Consider the following 23232-nt stretch of genomic DNA (forward strand, 5'->3'; position numbering starts at 1 on the left):
AATCGTGAGGGAACAGGGACAGCTGCTGAGAGCCGGGGGCTGGGAGCCTGGACTCCTGGGTTCTCTCCCCGGCTCTGGGAGGGACTGACTGTGATGAGTGGGCTGTGTGTGTTGTCATGCAGACTGTTGCCATCTACTGGCTGAAGCCGGGACTCCCGAAGCCTGCAGGAGCTCGCTGTCTCTGGGCCAGTTCTGGAGGCAGCACCTTCCTTCCTTAGGGCATTGCTGTGCCTGGCCCCTCCGGCAGGGGCGGCTCCAGGCACCAGCAGGCCAAGCGCGTGCCTGGGGCGGCAAGCCACGGGGGGCGCTCTGCCAGTCGCCGCGAGGGAGGCAGGCAGGTTGCCTTCGGCGGCATGCCTGAGGAGGGTCCGCTGGTCCCGCGGCTTTGGCGGACCTCCCGCAGGCGTGCTGCCGAATCCGCGGGACCGGGAACCTCCCGCAGGCAAAGGCAGTCTGCTTGCCGTGCTTGGGGCGGCAAAATACCTAGAGCCGCCCCTGCCCTCCAGACCCCTCTGCCCAGAGCTTTCAGGAACTGGGCTGTTCCCAGTGCGTCAAGCTGTGAACCGGCTGGGGTGAGGCCTGCGCTGGGTGAGGCCTGGGCCCACCTGTGCAGCGCTGAGCGCTTGGCAGACGCAGGCAGACACGGGGCAGTCGGTCATCCAGCGGATTCAGCTCTTTATTCGCATCTGCTCAGCTTGGGATGGCGTGTGGCACACAGGGCTCTCCCCCTCCCGGCTCCTGCCTGTCCATGCAGCATGGACCCTTCTGGGGAGGCAGTGATGTGTCCCGACCCCCAAGGGGGGGGTGCAGCCCCACCCCGGCAATGGCGGGTTTATCAGGGACGGCTCCCTTGGCTGCAGTTGGAGCAATGGCCCAGGAGACGCGTGTTCCAAGCGGGGCCTGCCAGGGCGAGCTGCCCCACTGCTAGTGAGACGCGAGCCCCAGGCTGTGCCAACTTTGTGCTGCAGCCCACAGAGTGTGGCGCCCAGTGGGAGGGGAATGCCCTGGGCGCCTGCGTTCATCCCTGAAAGGGGAATCCCCCGGGCACTCACCAAGCCATGCCCCTGCACAGCCGACAGCCATCCCCGGGCTGGGCGGGCAGGGCCAGGGAGCCTGGCAGCAGAGAGGAAGAGCCTGGCGGCAGTGGGGATGCACTGAAAGCTCGGGGGCGGGGGGAATCAATGGGAGGCCGTGGAGGAGCTGTGGCTGGCTCAGTTGTCCTGTGGGATGAAGAGAACAGGGGCGGTTAGGGAGCACTGCCCATGGCCTCAGGCGAGGGCTGCAGGGAGCACCAGGAACCCAACTGTGTGCTTCTGCCAGCCTCAGCCTCACCCCTTCACTGACACAGCCAGTGACTACAGCCACTCCCTGCCTGGACCCAGGAATTCTAGCTCCCAGCCCCACTGCTAGCCACCTGGATCCCAATCCCCTCCCAGAGCTGGGATAGAACCCCGGAGTCCTGGCTCCCAGCCCCCCTGCTCTAATGCACTGGCTCTCACTCCCTTCCCGGAGCTGGGGCAGAACCCAGAAGTTGTGGGGCTCCCTGTATCTCCCTCTCCCTGGGTGTGGGCATGCACCTGGCAGACCACGCTGATGTCCTCCTGGTGGGTGCAGTTGTGGTAGCCCCAGAAGCGGTGGGCACAGTTCTGCAAGGTCTTCTCGGTGCCTTTGCAGCGGATGTCGTCCAGCCAGATTTTCCCTGTACCCTGGCCAAAGCGGGGCCGGTCCTGCAGCTTTGGGGCCAATGGCTTGGTTGGGCCACAACCCAGCTCCCGGCAGACCACTTGGGCATTGGTCTCTGACCAGTCATCGTCACACACGGTGCCCCACACTCCATCATACCGCACCTCCAGCCGCCCGGAGCAGTTGCCTGGGCCGTCCATCAGCCGCAGTGAGAAGGGCTCTGCGGGGGGGAAGGTGGTCATCTGGGTCGGTGCCCCAATGCATGCTGGGAAGGCACGGCCATGCTGGTGGAGGGGCCTTGCCCAGCACTGACCCCCACATCGCAGGGGCCCCAGTGCTGTGCTCTCTGTGCCCTGTGTGCCCACCCAGGAGGGGCAGCTGTTGCCAGGCTCAGCTGGGGCCACAGCACACGCTGCCTGACCTGGGTCTGGCAGGGGTGAGGGCCTGGTGCCAGCGCTGCTCTCTCACCTTGGCACATGACTCCGGTGTCCCGGGGTGGGGGCAGCGCAGCCCCTCCCAGGCGTGGGCTCAGCAGTGAGTAAGCTGAGGATGTATCATTAGTGGATGGTGTGGGTGGACGCTGGCCCTGCTGCATGAGGGCGTTTTCCCTTCATAACCCTGCCCCATAGCACATGACAGGGAGCAGAGCCCAGGCCCTGCGTGTCCCACCCTCCAGACCTGTCAGGTCCCCTCCCCGCTCCCCGGGCAGACTGTGCAGTGCTCACCCAGCAAGGCTGCTCAGTCACAACTGAGCCCCCACCCTGGGACCCCAGGCATCCTCCCGTCCCTCCTCTAGGGCCAGGGCTCTCCAGGCCGGCTCACCTTGGCAACGGGCCCCAGCGTCCTTATCATGCTGGCAGAGGTCTCCTGGATCCATGTACGAGCAGTTCCCCAGGGCTGCCTCTGTCCCCTGGCACTGAACTTTCGTCATCAGGACAGGGTCTGACTTGATGCCCGGGCCGAACACTTTACTACTCAGCGATTCCATGGCCGGCCCACAGCCCAGCTGCCGGCACACCACAGTCACATCTTTCATGTCCCAGCCGTTGTCACACACGGTGCCCCAGCGCCTGTCCGGACGCACCTCCACCCGCCCGGCGCAGCGGTGGGGGCCACCTACCAGCCTCACCTCTGGCAAAGCAAACGCAGCTATTGAGACACCTGCTCTGGGGCTGCGTGGGGAGACCCCAGGAAATGGCGCAGCATCAGAGCCTCTGCTTTACAGAAGGGAAACTGAGGCACAGAGACAGGTCGTGACTGACCCCAGGTCACACAGTGAGCCTTGTGCAGAGCAGGGAATAGAACCTGCCCCCCAGCCCCCACTCCCTGGCCAGAGTCAGGCACAGAACCTGGCCCCCCATCCCCGGCCCTGGACCCCTTTCCCTGCTCTAACCACAGGACATCGGGACCAAGACAAGAGTGGATCTGGACTCCTGGCTCCCCATCCTGTCCCTTATCCATAAGCTTGTTCCCCTCCCCATTACCCCTTGCTCCCATTTCCACTCAGCAGCATGTGCATTAAACACCCAGAGCTTCCCATTGGCCACGTCATCACATCATCACTGCCCTCAGGTAGCCCCCTTGCTCCTGTTGCATGCTGGGATCTGTGCTCGGCCAGCTCCTCGCTCCTATTGCATGCTGGGACCTAACTTCAGACAGGTGCCTTAATACCGTTGCACTCTGGGACCTGTGCTTGGCAGCTGACTCTCCAAAGGGCAGCTGTGATCACCTCTGCTCAGGCCCCAGCTGTGATGCCAGGGGGGTTGGGATCCTGGCCTGGGCTCTGGCAAAGGGCAGTCGCCTGGGGGCCTGACATACATACCTGAAGAGGCACCTGGGGAGAGAGAAGGGGGAAACTGTCAGGAGCAGAGAGGGGCCCCGTGCACCCCAAAGCTTCCCAGTCTCAAGGCACTTGCAGGAAAGTGGCACCAGGTGGGAGAGAGTCCAGAGCAGTTAGAGCCAGACAGGGCAGTGACACGTGCTGGGACCCAGGGGAACGGGGGAGCCCCAGGAGGCCCGGGCTGGCTGCCCATCAGCTGCTCTGCCCTGCTCCTCACCCTGGTGCACAGACCAGCCCCATGAGGGCACTGCCTGGCCCCACCAGCACACAGACTGAGACCCTCTCCCTGTGGGGGACTCGGCAGGGCAGGGCTCAGCCACATCCCCTGTTGAGGGGGGAAACAGGCGAGTTCATTGTACCCTCACCAGGGAGCAAGGGGACATGACAGGGAGCAGATCCCAGGCCCTGCTTGTCCCACCCTCCGGACCTGTCAGGTCCCCTCCCCGCTCCCTGGGCAGACTGTGCAGTGCTCACCCAGCAAGGCTGCTCAGTCAGAACTGAGCCCCCACCCTGGGACCCCAGGCATCCTTCCGTCCCTCCCCTAGGGCCAGGGCTCTCCAGGCCGGCTCACCTTGGCAACGGGCCCCAGCGTCCTCATCATGCTGGCAGAGGTCCCCAGGATCCATGTACGAGCAGTTCCCCAGCGCTGCCTCTGTCCCCTGGCACTGCACGTTCGTCATCAGGACAGGGTCTGCCTCATTGCCCTGGCCGAACACTTTACCACTCAGCGCTTCCATGGCCTGCCCACAGCCCAGCTGCCTGCACACCACGGCCACATCGCCCAGGTCCCAGCCGTCGTCACACACGGTGCCCCAGTGCCCGTCCAGACGCACCTCCACCCGCCCGGCACAGCGGTGGGGGCCACCTACCAGCCTCACGACGGGCAAAGCTGCTGAGACACCTGCTCCGGGGCTGCGCGGGGAGACTCCAGGGGCTGCAGGGACAGAAGGCCCAGTTCAGTGCGAGGCATTGCCAGCGAGTGCAGAACAGGGCAAAATGGGCTTTCCCGCCACACTAACCCTGGGCCCTACTCCCGCACCTCCCTCCTGCCACATGCTGCACAGACAGGTCACTGAGCCCCAGGAAATGGCGCAGCATCAATAGGGAAACTGAGGCACAATGACAGGAAGTGACTTACCCCAGGTGTGACAAAGTGGAACTGTTCTTAATGTTTCCTCTGAATATGTGTGGGTGCCTCAGTTTCCCCTATGCATTTCTTAAGCCTCTAGGTGGTGGGATAAAGGCCAGTGTGCATAAATCACCGACACTCTGTCTCCTGGCAACAAATGGCCAGGGCCACTGCAAGGCCCACTGCAAGGGAATAACTAAAGGTAAACAAAAAGATCAGGTAACCTCCTGGCCCAGGAAAGAAACAAAGGCCAGAAAGGAGGGGCTGGAGGGGGTTTCAGTTTGAAGCTGGCTGGGAATGGGAAGTAAGTGCAAATGGGGTTGTCTGGTTCGCTGGGCCCCAAAATGGACCCGGCTGAGGGGTCCTGTTCTCTGTATCTACAAGCTCTGTTTTAAACCATGTTCCTGTCATCTAATAAACCTCTGTTTTACTGGCTGGCTAAAAGTCACGTCTGACTGTGAAGTGGGGGTGCAGGACCCTGTGGCTTCCCCAGGACCCGGCCTGGGCGAACTCGGTGTAAAAAGTGCACAGAGGTGCAAAGAATGCTGAATGCTCCAAGGTCAGACCCAGGAAGGTGGAACCTGTGTAAGCTTCTTGCCCTAAAAACAGTCTGCTCCAAAAAACCAGAAGGCTCCCCAAAGTCCTAACTGGCTTTGTGGGGAGCAGTTCCAAAGGATTGCTCGGGGACTCTGTGACACCAGGTTACACAATGAGCCTTGTGCAGAGCAGGGAATAGAACCTGCCCCCCACTCCACTTCCTGGCCAAAGACAGGGACAGAACCTGGCCCCCTCCCCCTGCTCCTGGTCCCTTTTCCCTGCAATAACCATCAGATATCGGGATCTAGACAAGCGTGTATCCAGATTCCTGTCCCTTATCCATAAGCTCGTTCTCCTCCCCATTACCCCTTGCTCCCATTTCCACTCTGCAGCATGTGCATTAAACACCCAGAGCTTCCCATTGGCCACGTGGTCACTAGGGAAAGATGGGTAGTCTCCCCTCGAGATCGCCCGCCCGCCTGCAGAGCACATGGCTCCTGGGGAGACAGGGTTGTGCCCCTGCAGTAGGGCCAGGCCTGGCAGCTGGAGGGGACAGACCCTGGCTCCCTTGAGCAAGGCGGGCGTGTCCCTACCTGCCCCCACTCATTTGCATACAGGGCACTCTGCCCCCCAGGTGGGCTGGTTAGACTGCGCAGCTCCCTTCCTACCTCATTTGCATACACCCTGGGAGGGCCATCGTGTGCCCTGTGCTGCCCAGCCTGGACAGTCTTCATGTGCCATGGTCACAGCACATGGTCCGCGCCCTGTGTGGGGGCAGGGATGCAATGGGGGCCTGGGTCAGTGTGACAACAAGCAGGTTCCCCTTGGAGAGAGGGGCCACCCTGACCTGGAGGACAGGGGCTAGATCGAGTGTGAACACAGAAGGGGCTGGTATTTTTTTGCTAAGAGTTGCAGGGGAAGTAAAGAGTGTTGGGGCAGGGGAAGGTGGTAATTAGCTGGGATTTCTGTTTCCTTTGATCTAAGAAAACGTGGCTGGCAGATCCCAGTATTGAGTGAGACGGCAGCACAGAGAGGAACCAGAGCTGGGGGGAGGAAAAGGTGATGCCACATTCCCAGGGGACGTGATCCATTGCAATGAATCACAGCTCACAGAGGGGCAGCTCCTAGACCCATGCTCCTGTGTGTGCTTGCACCCAGGCAGCCGCCTTGTATGCTGGGATCTGCGCTCAGGCAGCCTCCTCACTCCTCTTGCATGCTGGGATCTGCGCTCAGGCAGCCTCCTCACTCCTCTTGCATGCTGAGACCTAACCTGCCTTAATACCGTTGCACTCTGGGACCTGTGCTTGGGCAGCTGACTCTCCAAAGGGCGGCCGTGGTCACCTCTGCTCAGGCCCGAGCCGTGATGCCAGGGGGGTTGGGATCCTGGCCTGGGCTCTGGCAAAGTGCAGCCCCCTGGGGGCCAGACATACATACCTGAGGAGGAGACTCCCACATTGGCAGCTGGGGAGAGACAAGGGGGAAACGGTCATGAGCAGAGAGGGGCCCGTGCACCCCAAAGCTTCCCGGTCCCAACGCACCTGCAGGAAAGTGGTGCCAGGCAGGGCAGAGTCCAGAGCAGTTAGAGCCAGACACAGCAGTGACACATACTGGGACCCAGGGGAACGGGGGAGCCCCAGGAGGCCCAGGCTGGCTGCCCATTGGCTGCTCTGCCCTGCTCCTCACCCTGGTGCACAGACCAGCCCCATGAGGGCACTGCCTGGCCCCACCAGCACACAGACTGAGGCCCTGTCCCTGTGGGGGACTCGGCAGGGCAGGGCTCAGCCACATCCCCTGGTGGGGGAGAAACAGGCGAGTTCGTTGTACCCCCACCAGGGAGCAAGGGGACATGACAGGGAGCAGAGCCCAGGCCCTGCTTGTCCCACCCTCCGGACCTGTCAGGTTCCCTCCCTGCTCCCTGGGCAGACTGTGCAGTGCTCACCCAGCAAGGCCGCTCAGTCAGAACTGAGCCCCCACCCTGGGACCCCAGGCATCCTCCCGACCCTCCCCTATGGCCAGGGCTCTCCAGGCCAGCTCACCTTGGCAACGGGCCCCTGCGTCCTCATCATGCTGGCAGTCGTCCCCTGGATCCTCGTATGGGCAGCTCCCCAGCGCTGCCTCTGTCCCCTGGCACTGCACGTTCATCATCAGGACAGGGTCTGACTCGTTGCCCTGGCCAAACACTTTACTACTCAGCGCTTCCATGGCCGGACCACAGCCCAGCTGCCTGCACACCACAGCCACGTCGCCCAGGTCCCAGCCGTCATCACACACGGTGCCCCAGGGCCCATCCAGACGCACCTCCACCCGCCCGGCGCAGCGGTGGGGGCCACCTACCAGCCTCACGTCTGGCAAAGCAAACACAGCTGCTGAGACACCTGCTCCGGGGCTGCGCGGGGAGACCCCAGGGGCTGCAGGGACTGAAGGCCCAGCTCAGCGCGAGGCATTGCCAGTGAGTGCAGAACAGGGCAGAATGGATTTTTCCACGACACTAACCCTGGGCCCTTCCCGCACCTCCCTCCCGCCACATGCTGCACAGACAGGTCACTGAGCCCCAGGAAATGGCACAGCATCAGTGCCCCTGCTTTACAGAGGGGAAACTGAGGCACGGTGACAGGAAGTGACTTACCCCAGGTCACACACACACTGAGCCTTGTGCAGAGCAGGGAATAGAACCTGCCCGCCCCACCCCACTCCCTGGTCAGAGACAGGGACAGAACCTGGCCCCCTCCCCCTGCTCCTGGCCCCCTTTCCCTGCTATAACCATTAGACATCGGGACCAAGACAAGTGTGTATCCGGACTCCTGGCTCCCCATCCTGTCCCCCCATCCTGTCCCTTATCCATAAGCTCTTTCTCCTCCTCAGTATCCCTTGCTCCCATTTCCACTCAGCAGCATGTGCATCAAACCCGGGATGCAGGGGTTTACACACTCAGAGGGGCCCTCACTGAATCAGAGCAAGAGGCACAGCCTCAGATCCATGGCTCCCCCGGGGCGAGCAGCTCCACCCTGCTGTGATCTGGTGCCAAGAGCCCCTCGCACCCCACCAGCCTGGGAAGCCCCTTTTAAGGGCTGGCACAGGACTGCCAGGTCAGTATGGGAGGAACCGGAGTGAGGGGCTGGCCCATGGACCAGTCACAAGATCATTTCCTGGCACCACGGCACTGGGCTCAGCACGCTGGGGGGAGGAGGGCAGGGGAGTGACACTGTGGTGAATAGTGTTGCCTGCAAATGAACCCGCTGATGTGGCCATGGATGGCCAGTGCTGCAGGGAGCAGGGCAGGAGCTCAGTGGGGGGCCCTCTCCCTCTACAGGCAGTGCTGGCCCTGGCTCTGGGAGGGGAGTGGGGTGTAGTGGTTAGAGCAGGGGGGCTGAGAGTTGGGACTCCTGGGTTCTATCTTTGGCTCTGGGAGGGGAGTGAGTGGGATCTGCTGCCTAGAGCAGGGGGGTGGAAGCAGGGACCTCAGAGGCACCTCCCCACTCTGTGATTGTCCTGAGTCCCATGACGCTGGCCCAACTTCCTGACTGCTTCCCCTTCTGATTCTGCCTGGAATCTCTGCAGCCGGCTCCACTTCCTTCTCTGGCAGAGCTGGTGCTTTGGCTCTGAGGAGGGGCTCCCCCCAACATGGCAGCTGAGGGAGGGGGGAGCCTGACCCAATAGGAGCTTGCAGGCACCTTAGAAGACAACTTTGGAGGAGGGATCCAGGTGGGAGATGGGTTGATCAGAAGGAGGTCACTCCCCCAGCCTGGCTGTCCCCCAGCTCTTGAGACCCCGAGACTCACTTGACCTGTCGTTGGCCTGAGCTTGAGAGGGACGTTCTGACAGACCAGGACAGGGTGAGGGACCCACCAAAAGCACCAGCCCCCCCCACGGGAGGTGAGTCGGGTTCCTGGTGACACTCCCCTCCCTTGTCATGGATCCTGTCCCTGCCTGCCGTGTTGTGTCTCTCTCCTGGCCTTCCCCTGCTGCCTTGGGTCAGTGAGTGTCTGGCTGGGCCAGCCTAGGCTGCATCTTCTGGTGCGTGGATCTCTCCTCATGAAGCTCTCAGGCGCCTTGCCTGGCTTGCCAGCCCTCTCCTGCCCACGGTTCCCAAGTGCCCTGCCTGGTTCACCAGCCCCCTCCTGCCCTCTGCCAGGTGGTGCAGAGCCACCCTTGCAGCCCCAGCACACACCCTGAGAGGGGCCCGCTGCTTCCAAACTAGGCCATGCAGAACCTAGGGGTGACAAAGTGGGACTGTTCTTAATGTGTCCTCTGAATACTGTGTGGGTGCCTCAGTTTCCCCTATGCATTTCTTAAGTCTCCAGTGTGCATAAATGGCTGACCCTCTGTATCCTGGCAACAAATGGCCGGGGCCCTTCCCCCGGCAATAGCTAAAGGTGAAAAAAGAGATCAGGTGAGCTCCTGGCCCGGGAAAGAGACGGGCCAGAAAGGAGGGGCTAGAGGGGGGTTTTCCGTTGGGAGCTGGCTGGGGATGGGAAGTGAGGGCAGATGGGGTTGTCTGGCTCACGGTCTGTCTCACTGTCTCATTGGCCCCAGAATGGACCTGGCTGAGGGGTCCCATTCTCTGTACCTACAAGCTCTGTTTTAGACCACGTTCCTGTCATCTAATAAACCTCTGTTTTACTGGCTGGCTAAGAGTCATGTCTGACCGCGAAGTGGGGGTACAGGACCCTGTGGCTTCCCCAGGACCCCGCCTGGGTGGACTTGCTGTGGGAAGCGCATGGAGGGGCAGATGCTGAATGCTCCAAGGTCAGACCCAGGAGGTGAAGCCGTGTGAGCTTCTTGCCCCAAAGACAGTCGGCTCCAAGGGAGAGGAGGCTCCCCAAAGTCCTGACTGGCGCTGTGGGGAGCAGTTCCAGAGCATCGCCCGGGGACTCCGTGACACTAGGCATCTCCCACCCAGCAGGGTGAGCTCTTCCCCTGGGGAGGGCAGGAGGGGCAGGGAGCTCCCCTCCCTCACATGACAGGTGCTGTCTCACACAGCTGCAGAGTGGGGCTCCTGTTCATTTAGCTCTGGGGGCAGCATCTCACTGGGGCTTCTGCATGTCTTTGTCCTTGGCCAGAGCCCAGGGGTGTGGGGGAGAGGGGTGCAGAGCCCAGGGGAGAGACCCGGCCCCAAACATTGGTGGAGCTGGGCTCCCAGGCCCTGGATATTGCTGGAGCCTGGGCACCATGAGCCCATATAACTCGCCGCCAGTGCTCAGCAGGGCCCTGCCTGGCGCCAAAGGGCTTTCTGTGATTGTGATAAAGAGCTGTGGTGACTTACGCAGGCGGCGGCTCAGAGCTGCCTTTGGGGAGAGGCTCCGGACTCACCTGGGATTGACAAGGACACCGAGAGCTCAAGGCTGGACAATGGCTTAGCCCTGCCTCTCCGTGCCAGCCCCGGGCTGCGGGACGCTGCGGCCAGGTGACTATTAGCCCTGCTCTCTATGGCAAGGCTGCTGGTGAGGTTGGGAGGCTCCCTCGGCCAGGCGCCCTGGAGGGGCCCAGTACAAGCCTCCCGCAGGCTGGGCTGGGCTGGGCTGACTGCAGGGAGCTGCGGGGAGAGACGGGGCTGCTGGTGCCGAGGGCACGGCCCTGCCCCTGGGGACGGGCGGAGGGAGGGGGCCTCAGGGCCCGGCACATTAAAGGGGTCACTCCCAGGAGACTGGTGATCTAGACCAGACCCTGTGGGTCCACAATGGGCAGATGGGCAAACTGGGCAGCCAGGCTGAGGGGGCCAGCCAGTTACACCGAGCACGGACCCCGGGGGCCCTGCAGTGTGGAGCACCCCGTGCTGGGGTTATGGGGATTATAGGCCACCACTGCCCAGTGTGAACAGGCTCACCAGAACAGACAAGGAGATGCTGCTGATCCAGCTCCTTCCTCTTTACTAGGAGCTGGGCTCAGACTGACACCTGCAGCCCAGAGCTCACTGCCAACGTGGGGGGCAGACGGGCATGATCTCGGGGTGTATCCCACAGAGCTCTGCACTGGAGGTGGGGGGGGCAGTGCAGGCTGGGGGTGTCTGTCTCTCAGCTGTGACTCAGACAGGAGAGCTGGGTCTGTGCTGAAAGCTTCCCAGCCTGATCCCTGCACCACCCACAGTGACACGATGGATGCAAGTTACCTGAGCACACAACACCGGCATCTTCTCCATGGGTACAGTTACTGTCTCCCCAAGGCCGAGCCCTGCAATCGGAGAGGGCAACTTCTGTCCCTGTGCAGTTGACGTCATCCAGCCAGATATGGTCTGATCCTCGCCCAAATCGAGCCCCTCCTGGGGCTGATAACGCTGTCCCACAGCCCAGCTGCCTGCACACGACTCCGGCATCCTGTAACTCCCAGCTGTTATCACACACAGTTCCCCACTGCTGGTTGTGAAACACCTCGACCCTTCCAGCGCAGCGACTCGGGCCATTCACCAGTCGGAGCTGAGTCACTTCTGAGATGCCAGCGTCTGCAAACACCCAAGGGAATAAACACTCAGGGAGGTTCCTGTGCATCCGATCACTAGTGATGCTGGCGAAGAAATGGTTACCTACCTCTCGCAACTGTTGTTCTTTGAGTGATTGCTCATGTGCATTCCAATAGGTGACTCCCAAGCAGTTTCCCTGGGGGAGGGGTCGGAGTTCACCTGGTTGAGGAATGCAGGACTGCCCTGCCAAAGGCTGCATCGTCCCTTGCCTGTTGGGTAATGGCGTAGTGTGACATGAAGGTGTGGACAGAGGACCACGTTGCTGCCTTGCATATTTCCTGGATAGGGATCTGCGCCAGGAATGCTGTGGACGACGCCTGCGCTCTTGTGCAGTGCACCGTAAGTGGAGGGGCTGGAATTTTAGCCAGGTTGTGGCAAGTCCTGATACAGGACGTGATCCACGATGAAATGCGCTGGGACGAGATCGGAAGCCCCTTCAGCCTTTCTGTGATTGTGATAAAGAGCTGTGGTGACTTACGAAATGGCTTTGTGCGGCCAATGTAGAATGCTAGGGACGCTGGAGGTCCAGGGAATGGAGCATGTGTTCTCTGTTACTGGCATGTGGCTTAGGGAAGAACACAGGTAAAAATATTTTCTGGTTCACATGAAACTGGGAGACTACCTTTGGCAGAAACACGGGGTGAGGGCGTAGCTGCACCTTGTCTTTCTAAAAGATCGTATGGGGGGCTCGGAAGTCAGCGCTCTGAGCTGGGATACCCTTCTGGCTGAGGTTATGGCCACCAGAAAGGCCACCTTCCAGGAAAGGTAGGACAGAGAGCAGGTTGTCATGGGCTCAAAAGGGGACCCCATGAGTGTGGACAGGACCAAATTGAGGTCCCACTGGGGAATGGGCCATTGAACCTGGGGATAAAGTCTGTCCAAGCCCTTGAGAAACCAGCCCACCATGGGATTGTCGAAGTGGAAGGCTGAAATGGCAGCCAGGTGTACCCTGAGAGATGATATAGCCAACCTCTGCTGCTGGAGGTATAACTTGTAGTCCAAAACAAGGGAATTGGTGCTAGCTGAGGTTCAGTGCCCCTCTGCAGAGAGACGAGATGGAAAAGCACTTCCACTTTGCCAGGTACTTGTCACGAGTGGAGGACCTCCCTCACTGGGTCCGAACACTGAAGTTCAAGAGGGTTCAGCCATGGAATTTCTGCGCCATGAGGTGGAGGAACTCCGGATTGGGGTGTTGTAGGTGGCTGTGGTCCTGTGTGATGAGGCTCAGGCACATAGGAAGGGCTCCTGGTCTGTCCACAGAGAGGTTCATCAGCAGGGTGAACCAGTGCTGGCGGGGTCATGCTGGCGTTATGAGGATCAAGGAAGCCCCGTCCCGGCGAGTCTTGAGGAGGACTCTGTGTACAGCCTAGTTGCATTGGGAGCTCCCTGGAAGAAAACCCCACCCATAGCCAAGAGTGATCAGCAATGAACGCAATGCCATCCACAGCCTCAGAAACCATCCTGACATTATAATCAAAGAGGCTGATAAAGGAGGTGCTGTTGTCATCATGAACAGGTCTGACTACCAAAAGGAGGCCACCAGACAACTCTCCAATACCAAATTTTACAGGCTACTTCCGTCAGATCCCACTGAGGAATACACTAAGAAACTGCACCATCTACTCAGGACACTCCCTACACTAACACTGGAACAAATCAACATACCCTTAGAGCCCCGACCAGGGTTATTCTATCTACTACCCAAGATCCACAAACCCGGAAATCCTGGACGCCCCATCATCTCGGGCATTGGAACTCTCACTGAAGGACTGTCTGGATATGTAGACTCTCTACTCAGACCCTATGTTACCAGCACTCCCAGCTATGTCTGTGACACCACTGATTTCCTGAGGAAACTACAATGCATTGGTCACCTTCCAGAAAACACCATCCTAGCCACCATGGATGTAGAGGCTCTCTACACAAACATCCCACACGCTGATGGAATACAAGCTGTCAGGAACAGTATCCCTGATGATGCCACAGCACAACTGGTTGCTGAGCTCTGTGCCTTTATCCTCACACACAACTATTTCAAATTTAATGACAATATATATCTCCAGATCAGTGGCACCGCTATGGGCACCCGCATGGCCCCACAATATGCCAATATTTTTATGGCTGACCTGGAACAACGCTTCCTCAGCTCCCGTCCACTCACGCCCCTTCTCTACCTACGCTACATTGATGACATCTTCATCATCTGGACCCACGGGAAGGAGACTCTGGAAAAATTCCACCACGATTTCAACAGCTTCCACCCCTCCATCAACCTCAGCCTGGACCAATCTACACGGGAGGTCCACTTCCTAGACACCACGGTGCAAATAAGTGATGGTCACATTAACACCACCCTATACCAAAAACCTACCGACTGCTATGCCTACCTTCATGCCTCCAGCTTTCATCCTGGACACACCACAAGATCCATTGTCTACAGCCAAGCACTGAGGTACAACCGTATCTGCTCTAACCCCGCAGACAGAGACCAACACCTAGAAAATCTCCACCAAGCATTCTCAAGACTACAGTACCCAGATGAGGAAATAAGGAAACAGATCAGCAGAGCCAGACGTGTACCCAGAAGCCTCCTACTGCAAGACAAACCCAAGAAAGAAACCAACAGGACTCCACTGGCCATCACATACAGTCCCCAGCTAAAACCCCTCCAACGCATCATCAGGGATCTACAACCCATCCTGGACAATGATCCCACACTTTCACAGGCCTTGGGTGGCAGGCCAGTCCTCGCCCACAGACAACCTGCCAACCTGAAGCATATTCTCACCAGCAACTGCACACCGCACCATAGTAACTCTAGCTCAGGAACCAATCTATGCAACAAACCTCGATGCCAACTCTGCCCACATATCTACACCAGCAACACCATCACAGGACCTAACCAGATCAGCCACACCATCACCGGTTCATTCACCTGCACGTCCACCAATGTAATATATGCCATCATATGCCAGCAATGCCCCTCTGCTATGTACATTGGCCAAACTGGACAGTCTCTAAGGAAAAGGATAAATGGACACAAATCAGACATTAGGAATGGCAATATACAAAAACCTGTAGGAGAACACTTCAAACTCCCTGGCCACACAATAGCAGATCTTAAGGTGGCCATCCTGCAGCAAAAAAACTTTAGGACCAGACTTCAAAGAGAAACTGCTGAGCTTCAGTTCATCTGCAAATTTGACACCATCAGCTCAGGATTAAACAAAGACTGTGAATGGCTTGCCAACTACAGAACCAGTTTCTCCTCCCTTGGTTTTCACACCTCAACTGCTAGAACAAGGCCACATCCTCCCTGATTGAACTAACCTCGTTATCTCTAGCTTGCTTCTTGCTTGCATATATATACCTGCCCCTGGAAATTTCCACGGCTTGCATCCAAAGAAGTGGGTATTCACCCACGAAAGCTCATGCTGCAAAACGTCTGTTAGTCTATAAGGTGCCACAGGATTCTTTGCTGCTTTTACAGAACCAGACTAACACGGCTACCTCTCTGATACTTGACAGCTCCTATTGTCTAGCCTAAAGAAAACCCTTGAGTCATCAGTTTACCTATAAACAAATCTAATGTTCTCCCTTAAACCATTGTATTTTCTTTACAAAAATCCCCACTCACCCTCCAGTAAGTGTTCTGATGCATAGACCCAAGCTCTGCATCAGTTCCACTGGGACTCCATCTCCTGACTGATCGTGCTGGGGCTCTGCCCGTCTCCTGCCCTTCGGAACCTGAGCTACCACCATCACCTGGGAACGGTGAGATCCCCTTCTTTCTCTCTCTCTGTTTTCCTCTCTACCTTAGGTATTAACCTTTAATAATGTATGTTATGGTGGTTTAGCCTCCTTGTGTAGTGATCACTATTATTCAATAAATAACTTGTATGGTTAAGCTGGTTGCTTCTCTCTCTCTCTTGCTGAACTTTACTCTTTTGTGTTCTTAGCTTCCCCCATTTATTCTACAGCAACGCTGCTTTTACCTAATCTAAAGATCCCTGCAGCGCCCAAAATACTGTGGGGTTTCTTCATCAAGTAGGTTACCGCCAGTACAATTGTGTTGTGAGAGTGGGGATAGGGACGTGCTGAATCTGGGACGCATAAGGGTGACAGCTTGAAAGTGCTGCTTGACCCAGTCCATGGAGCCCAGGGGCATATAAGGGGAGGCAGCTTGAAAGTCCTGCTTCATCCAGCCCAGTGAGTCCAGAGACATAGCACTTTCAAGCTGACCCATTATGATTGACCCGGTCCTCTCAGATTTGCTCGGTTAATGTATGTGTGGGTGTGTTCATCTGGTTCGGGGGCTGGAGAAACCTGGCCCTGGGGAACCTAGGTCCTGCAGGATAGCTCCACTGGGAGAGGACTTGCAGCAGGGAGAAGTAGAGCTCCACATGAAAACACAAGTGACACAAGCAGCACATTGTTAGAATTACAGACCCCACCCCGAAGAGAAACCCGAATAAATGAGCGTACCCCAAAGTAACGGGCAAATCTGGTAACTCAACCGCCCAAACGGGAGCATCCTGAACTGGTAGTGCTGGCCACTGACCACAAAACAAAGAAAATGTCTGTGGGACCGGATAATGGAGATATGAAAGTACGCATCTTTCAAGTTGAGGGCGGCATACCGTGCCCCGGATCCAGGGAAGGAATGGTGGCAGCCAGAGAGACCACGTGAAACTTCACTTTCCCCATGAATGTGTTGAGGTCTCGCAGTTCCAGGATAGGCCAGAGTGGGAGTAGAACTCCTTGCCCCTGAACTCCTGAGGAACCGCCTGTATTGCCCCTTGAGCGAGGAGCGATTGCACCTCTTGCAAGAGGAGTTGTTTGTGAGAAGGGTCCCTGAAGAGGAACGGGGAAGGGGGTTGGGAGGGCAGGAGGGAACAGAATTGGATAGAATGTCCCATCCATACTGTGCTCAGGACCCAGTGATCTCATATGATCTTGGACCAAGCATGATAGAAGCAGGAGAATCGATTCACAAAGGGAGGGTAAGGATCTGAGTTCGATACTGATGCTTCGTCCTCGGGCACATCTTCAAAAGTTTGGCTTCGGGCCTGGGGGCTGTTAGGCCGAACCCTGGCCTTGGCCTGAGGAGGACTGTGGCAGGCGCCTCCTATTATTCCTGTCCTGTCTCCTGGACGAGTGTCACCTCGGAGGACCAGAGTAGAAGTGAGATGGGGGCTGAGGCTTAAATGACTTTCTTTGGGGTGCAGGGATGTGGACACCCAAAGACTTTAAAGTCGCCCGCAATTTCTTAAGGCTGTGCAGGCGAGAGTCTGTATTTTGGGCAAACAGGCCTGCGTGGTCAAAGGGGAGGTCCTGGATTGTGTACTGGACCTCAGGTGATATCCCTGACACCTGGAGCCACACGCTGCGCCTCCTTGTAATGGTGGTGGCCACAGTACAAGCTGCCAAGTCTGCCGCTTCTAACACGGCCTGCAGGGAGGTTCTTAAGACCACTCTGCCCTCCTCGAGGAGCATGTTAAACTCCTTGCATGAGTCAGCCAGGAGCAACTCCTGGAATTTTGCTACCGAGCTGCAGGAATTGAAAGCATAGTGGCTGAGTACCACTTGCTGATTGGCCACTCAAAGCTAGAGTCCTGTGGTCAAGTAGACCTTTGGCCAAAAAGGTCCAGCTTCTTAGCACGCTGTGACTTTGGGGCGGGACCTGGCTGCCCCTGTCACTCCTTATGATTTGCTGCATCAAGCACCAGAGTGCCCGATTGGGGGTGGGTGAAAAGGTGTTCGTACCCTTTCTGTGGCACAAAATAGTATCTCTCCAGCCCTTTAGTGGTGGGTAGTATTGAGGCCGGAGTCTGCCAGAGCACCCTAAGAGAGTTCTGGATTGTTCTTATCAGGGGCAAGGCCACCCTAGATGGACCCTCTGGGGCAAGGATGTCCACCATCGGGTCTGACTCCTCCGTAACCTCCTCTGCCTGGAGATTAAGGTTTAGGGCCACTCTCCTAAGAAGATCCTGGTGTCCCCTGGTGTCTGTCGCTGGACGGGTGGTGGTGGTGTCTGGCGAGGAGGAGGAAGAGGCCCATGGGACTGGGTCTTCCTGCCTTTCTGGCTCTCTGGAGGCTGGGTGGGGTGCCTTGGTCCCGCTGTAACAGGAGGTGGCTCCAGTACAGCTGGTGGCACTGGTTCTGGTGCTGCGCCTGAGCGTGATGGCCCAGAGTCCCTGTCTCGTGAGGACTCCTCAGGAGCCCTGGGGGTGTGGCGAGCCACTGACACTGCTGAGGGCCTGACCCTGAGTCTAATGATTGGTCCAAGGAGTCCAAAAGGGCCATTGTACTGGGCTCTGCCACTGGGGTGGCCAGGAGACCGCCAGTGCCGAGGAGTCCATGACTCTGCAGTGCCGGGAGTGGGAGCGGTACTGGTTGCGTCAAGAGACAGAAGACTTGGACGAGTACTCAGTGCCTGACCACAGGGGGGCGTCAGAGTGCGACGGTTCTGGGGAGCGGTACCAGGGTGATGGTGAACGGTGCCATAACATTATGGGCCTGCTGCGATGGTGAACCAGGGACGCTGCCGCCATCGGTGTCAAAACCGGTGCCGGAGCCATATGCAGCGCCGCCATAGATGCTGCAGCCGGTTCTCGTCAGTGCCGCTGATGGTGCCTGAGCTTGCGGTGCCGGAGTTTGCACCTGCGAGGCCGGGGACTGCGCCGTCATGGCAGTAAGGTCCCATGCTGCCTCGTAGGTGTCCGGCATGGAGGGGAGGTGGAGCTCTTCCTTCAAATCCTCCCGAGTCAGGGAGTTCACCAGCACCAGATGGGTCTCCGGTTGGGGCCAGAGTCAACAGTGCTGGGTCTTGAGGTCGAGACCGTGGGTGTCCCGCCACAGGACGCACCCCGCTGGAATCCTCTCACGGCTTCTTGACGGGGGAACGACCCCTGTCCATCTTATTTTTCTTAGGCAGCACCGGGGACTGTGAGCGGTGCCGCCTGGTAACACTGGCCTTATGAGCAGGGGAGCGGTGCCAGTGCTCTTTGGAGGAGTCCTTTCTTGGTGCCAGGACACCAAGGCTGGGGCACTGCGCACCAGTGATGCTGGTGCCATTTCCGGTGCCGGCTGGGTGCGGAGGGCCGACTCCATCAGGAGGAGCTTTCAATGATAATCCCGCTTTCTCTCAGTCCTGGGTCTGAAGCTCCTGCAAATTGGGCACTTGTCTGTCTGATACTGTCTCCTAGGCACTTGAGACAAAGAGCATGCGGATCGCTTGTGGGCATAGGTTTCACACACCTCTCGCACGCCATAAACCCCTGTGACCGAGGCAGGCCCAGGTGCCTACAGAAACTGGGGTGGGGGGAAAGCCCCCAAAGTCAGCCCAACTTACTAGAAACTACTATATAACTAACTATTAACTATCTACAACTAAGAAAAGGGAACCACTAGGTAGGCACTTGCGAATGCAAGAGACTGAGCTGCTCCAACGACCGTCACTGGTGGTAAGAAGGAACTGAGCAGGCGGTGGGTCTGCAGGGACCTATGTCTCCACAACCGACCCGACGGGTACCGCTAGGGGAAAAACCTTACGACAATCATGCATGCGGTGTGCACACACCTATTGGAATGCACATGAGCAATCACTCAAAGAAGAACATAGCGCCTCCCACTGACAGGTCCAAACCGCCTCTGCAACAGCCTGTTTGGGGTTCACTCCCTGTCAATTAATCACAGTTAACTCACGCCAATAACTGAAAAAATTAATGGTGATTAAACTAATTAAATCACAGTTTGAATCACAATGGTAAACCATAGAATACCAATGGAAATTTATTAAATATTTTGGATGTTTTTAAATATATTGATTTCAATTACAACACAGAATACAATGTGTACAGTGCTCACTTTATATTATTACAGTTAAAGTTGTTTCTTCTGGCATGTTACAGGAATGGGGATGCCAATAAATGAAAAACGCCAGTTAACTAATAGGGAGGGAGTTTGGGGGTAGGAGGGAGTGCGGGGTTGGGGTGCGGGAGGGGATGTGGAGCATGGACTCTGGGAGGAAGTTTGGGTGCGGGGGGGGGGGCCTTGGGACAGGCACTTGGGGCGCAGGATGGAGTGTGGGCTGCCGGATCTGGGGGCGGATCTCCGTAAGCGGCAACTTGTCCTGGCTCCTCCTAGGTGGAAGAGCAGCAGGGGGCTTGGCGCACTCCTTCCCCCCGCAGGCGCCTATGGTTCCTAGCCAATGGGAGCAGTGTAGCCAGCACTGGAGGGTGAGGGAGAACACAGAGCCGCCTGACGCGCCTCCACTTATGAGTAGGCAGAGCCCGGGACAGGTCACCGCTTGCGGGGAGTCATCCGAGGTGAGTGGCCCCAGATCCAACACCACACAATCCCTCCCACATACTAAGCCCCCTCCCCCACCAAAAGTCCCTCTCAAAGCCTGCGCTCCACGCCCCCTCCTGCACCCCAACCACCAGCCCGACTATAAACCGGCATTTCAATGAAAATCAGAAATGCCGATTTATAGAGCTTTCCGGCTGGTGAAGTGCTGGAAAAAACAGCTTTACTGTATTTTGGATTACAAATACTTGCACTGTAAAAATGGTAAACAAAACAGTATTTTGCAATTCACGTCATACAAGTACTGTGGTGCAATCTCTTTTTGTGAAAGTGCAACTTACAAATGTAGATTTTTGTTTGTTACATAACTGCACTCAAAAAACAAAAAAACAAAACCACCACCCCCCAACTAAAAAAAAATTGGAAAACTTAGAGCCTACACATCCTCTCAGTCTTACTTCTTGTTCAGCCAATCGCTCAAACAAGTTTGTTTACATTTACGGGAGATAATGCTGTCTGTTCCTTATTTGCAATGTCTAAAGCTAGCTACAGCAGTCGACCCAAGGGATAAGAATCTGCAGTGCCTTCCAAAATCTGAGAGAGACGAGGTGTGGAGCAGGCTTTCAGAATCTTAAAAGACCAACACTCCAATGTGGAAACTACAGAACCTGAACCAGCAGAAAAGAAAATCAACTTTCTGCTGTTGGCATCTGATTCAGATGATGAAAATGAACATTTGTGGATCTGCACTGCTTTGGATCATTATCGGGCAGAACCCATCATCAGCATGGACACGTGTCCTCTGGAATGGTGCTCAAAGCACCAAGGGACATATGAATTTTTAGAGCATCTGGCACATAAATATTTTCCTACACCAGCTACAACAGTGCCATATGAATGCCTCTTCTCACTTCCAGGTAACACTGTAAACATTATCTCCTGTGAATGTAAATAAACTTGTCTGTCTGAGCAATTGGCTGAACAAGATGTAGCACTGAGTAGACTTGTAGGATCTAAAATTTTACATCGTTTTATTTTTGATTGCAGTTATTATTTGTAAATCATTCTACATTTGTAAGTTCAACTTTCCTGATAAAGAGCTGGCACTGCAGTACTTGTATGAGGTGAATTGAAAATACCATTTCTTTTGTTTCTTTTTTACAGTGCAAATATTTATACTTAAAAATAAATATAAAGTGAGCACTGTACACTTTGTATTTTGTGTTATAACTGAAATCAATATATTTGAAAATGAAGAAAAAATCCCCCAAAATTGAAATAAATGGTATTCTATTATTGTATAAAGGGGCGATTAATTGTGTGATTAATCATGATTAATTTTTTACCTCACAATTAATCACAATTATATTTTTTAATAACTTGACAGCCCTACTCCCCACCACTATCATGCAGCCAGCTCTGGGGTGGAACAGGGTAGATGAGAGACAGGGCACAGAAACTCATGGGCGGTGTAGGAGAGGAAGTGAGGAAGAACCATGTCTCCAGTCCCAGCTGTGGGTGGGGGATGTTAGAGGTTCAGGGGTAATTAGCTGAGATGGAAATCAGCCGGAGTGACGGGGATAGGAACCCCACACTTCATAAAGGGATCCCTGAGTTGCTGCAGGATCCATTCAACCCCAAATGGGATTTACGGTTACCCAGCGCCCCAGCAGGGGGATCAGATTGATCAGTGACGGGGAGGGTCTCTCACAGAGGCGCATGTTAGTATAGACGTAGCCTAAGTGCTGTGCTGGGGCACTGGCTCAGCACTGACTGTGAGGGGAGAGCGCCCCCTACTGAGCCCCCATTCCGCTCCCTGCAGCATAGGCCTGTAGAACTGTGTGGGGAAATGGGGTCAGCACTGACACCATGGGAAAAGCGACACTTACTGTGACCCCGAATTGGCTCCCTACAGTACAGGCCCTTAGCCCCATGCTGGGGCACTGGGGTCAGCACTGACTCAGACAGGAGAGCTGGGTCTGTGCTGAAACCTTCCCAGCTCGATCCCTGCACCACCCACAGTAACGTGATGGATGCAAGTTACCTGAGCACACAACACTGGCATCATCTCTGTGGGTACAGTTATTGTCTCCCCAAGGCCGAGCCCAGCAATCGGAGAGGGCAGCTTCTGTCCCTGTGCAGTTGATGTCATCCAGCCAGATATGGTCAGATCCTTGCCCAAATCGAACCCCTCCTGGGGCTGATAACGCTGTCCCACAGCCCAGCTGCCTGCACACGACTCCAGCATCCTGTAAGTCCCAGTTGTCATTACACACGGTTCCCCACTGCTGGTTGTGAAGCACCTCAACTCTCCCAGCGCAGCGACTCCTGCTGTTCACCAGTCGGAGCTCAGCCACTTCTGAGATGTCAGAGCCTGCAAACATCCAAGGGAATAAACACTCAGGGAGGTTCCTGTGCATCTGATCTCTCATGTCGCTGGGGAACATAGCAATCTGACTGGTCTCTGCACACAGAAACTGCCTGTCAAGGGCTCCCCACCACTGACCAGGCTAATCACTGGGCAGTGTTGAAGTTTGCCCCTCCTCTCCCAGCCAGCTCTCACCTAGTTAGGCTGTCACCTAATTAGGCAGACTAGACGGCAGCCTGACCTACTGCTCCCACTAAAGCACTTAAAAAGATCACCCCCCTGCACTGCTGGGAACCTCCTGGGGAGCAGATTCACACCCTCATTCCTGGCACTGGCAATGCAGAAACGTGGCTTAGCCTGAACTTTTCAGTGTGCCTGTGGGGCAGCAATACAGTCACACGTGGTGCAGCAGAGCCCTGTTAGAAGACTGAACCTTGAGGATGCACAGTCAGCAGGGCCGGTGCAACCATTTAGGTGACCTAGGCAGTCGTCTAGGGCACTGGCATTTGGGGGGCGCCATTTTCTTCGGCCACCCTGGTCGCCGCTGGCATTTGGGTGGAGGGAGCTGGGCAGGGGAGCGTGAGGAGGGCCGCCTGTGGCAAGTAAGCGAGGGGGGGGGGGAAGGCGGCATGCAAGGGAACTCCCCTCCCCAGCTCACCCTTGGCGCTGCAAGCCTGGGAGGCGGGAGAAGTGAAGCAGCCACGGCGTGCTTGGGGAGGAGGCGGGGCAGGGGTGAGCTGGGGTGGGGGGGTGCCTCAGGGCAGAGGGTGGGGAGCTGCGGCAAAGGGAAGTGCCTCGGGGGGGGGAAGCTGCCGCGGAGGGGGGCGCCTCAGAGTGGGGGCACAGGGGGATGGAGGGCGCACGGTGGAAGTTTCGCCTAGGGCGCGAAACATCCTTGCACCGGCCCTGAC

General features: G+C 56.9%; 2 protein-coding genes across 2 annotated transcripts in view; both read right to left on the reverse strand.

Moving 5' to 3' along the window:
- The window catches only part of LOC123350078 (deleted in malignant brain tumors 1 protein-like), a 267416-nt gene that overhangs the window by 110706 nt on the left and 133478 nt on the right, over positions 1–23232 (reverse strand). The window contains exons 7-8 of the mRNA XM_044988433.1: positions 21998–22327; positions 11296–11625 (exon numbers count right to left, since the gene is read on the reverse strand). Coding sequence (XP_044844368.1) covers positions 11296–11625; positions 21998–22327 — 660 coding nt within the window. The remainder of the gene's footprint in view (positions 1–11295; positions 11626–21997; positions 22328–23232) is intronic.
- On the reverse strand, positions 659–6616 carry LOC123350112 (CD5 antigen-like). Its single transcript, XM_044988496.1, has 5 exons — positions 4095–6616; positions 3506–3517; positions 2506–2814; positions 1578–1903; positions 659–1220 (listed from the first exon to the last, which is right to left on the reverse strand). Exons 1-5 carry the CDS (start codon positions 4258–4260, stop codon positions 1212–1214), a joined length of 822 nt encoding a protein of 273 aa, XP_044844431.1. The 5' UTR covers positions 4261–6616; the 3' UTR covers positions 659–1211.

This window comes from Mauremys mutica, chromosome 15 (assembly GCF_020497125.1).
Source record: "Mauremys mutica isolate MM-2020 ecotype Southern chromosome 15, ASM2049712v1, whole genome shotgun sequence".
Lineage (NCBI taxonomy): Eukaryota > Metazoa > Chordata > Testudines > Geoemydidae > Mauremys > Mauremys mutica.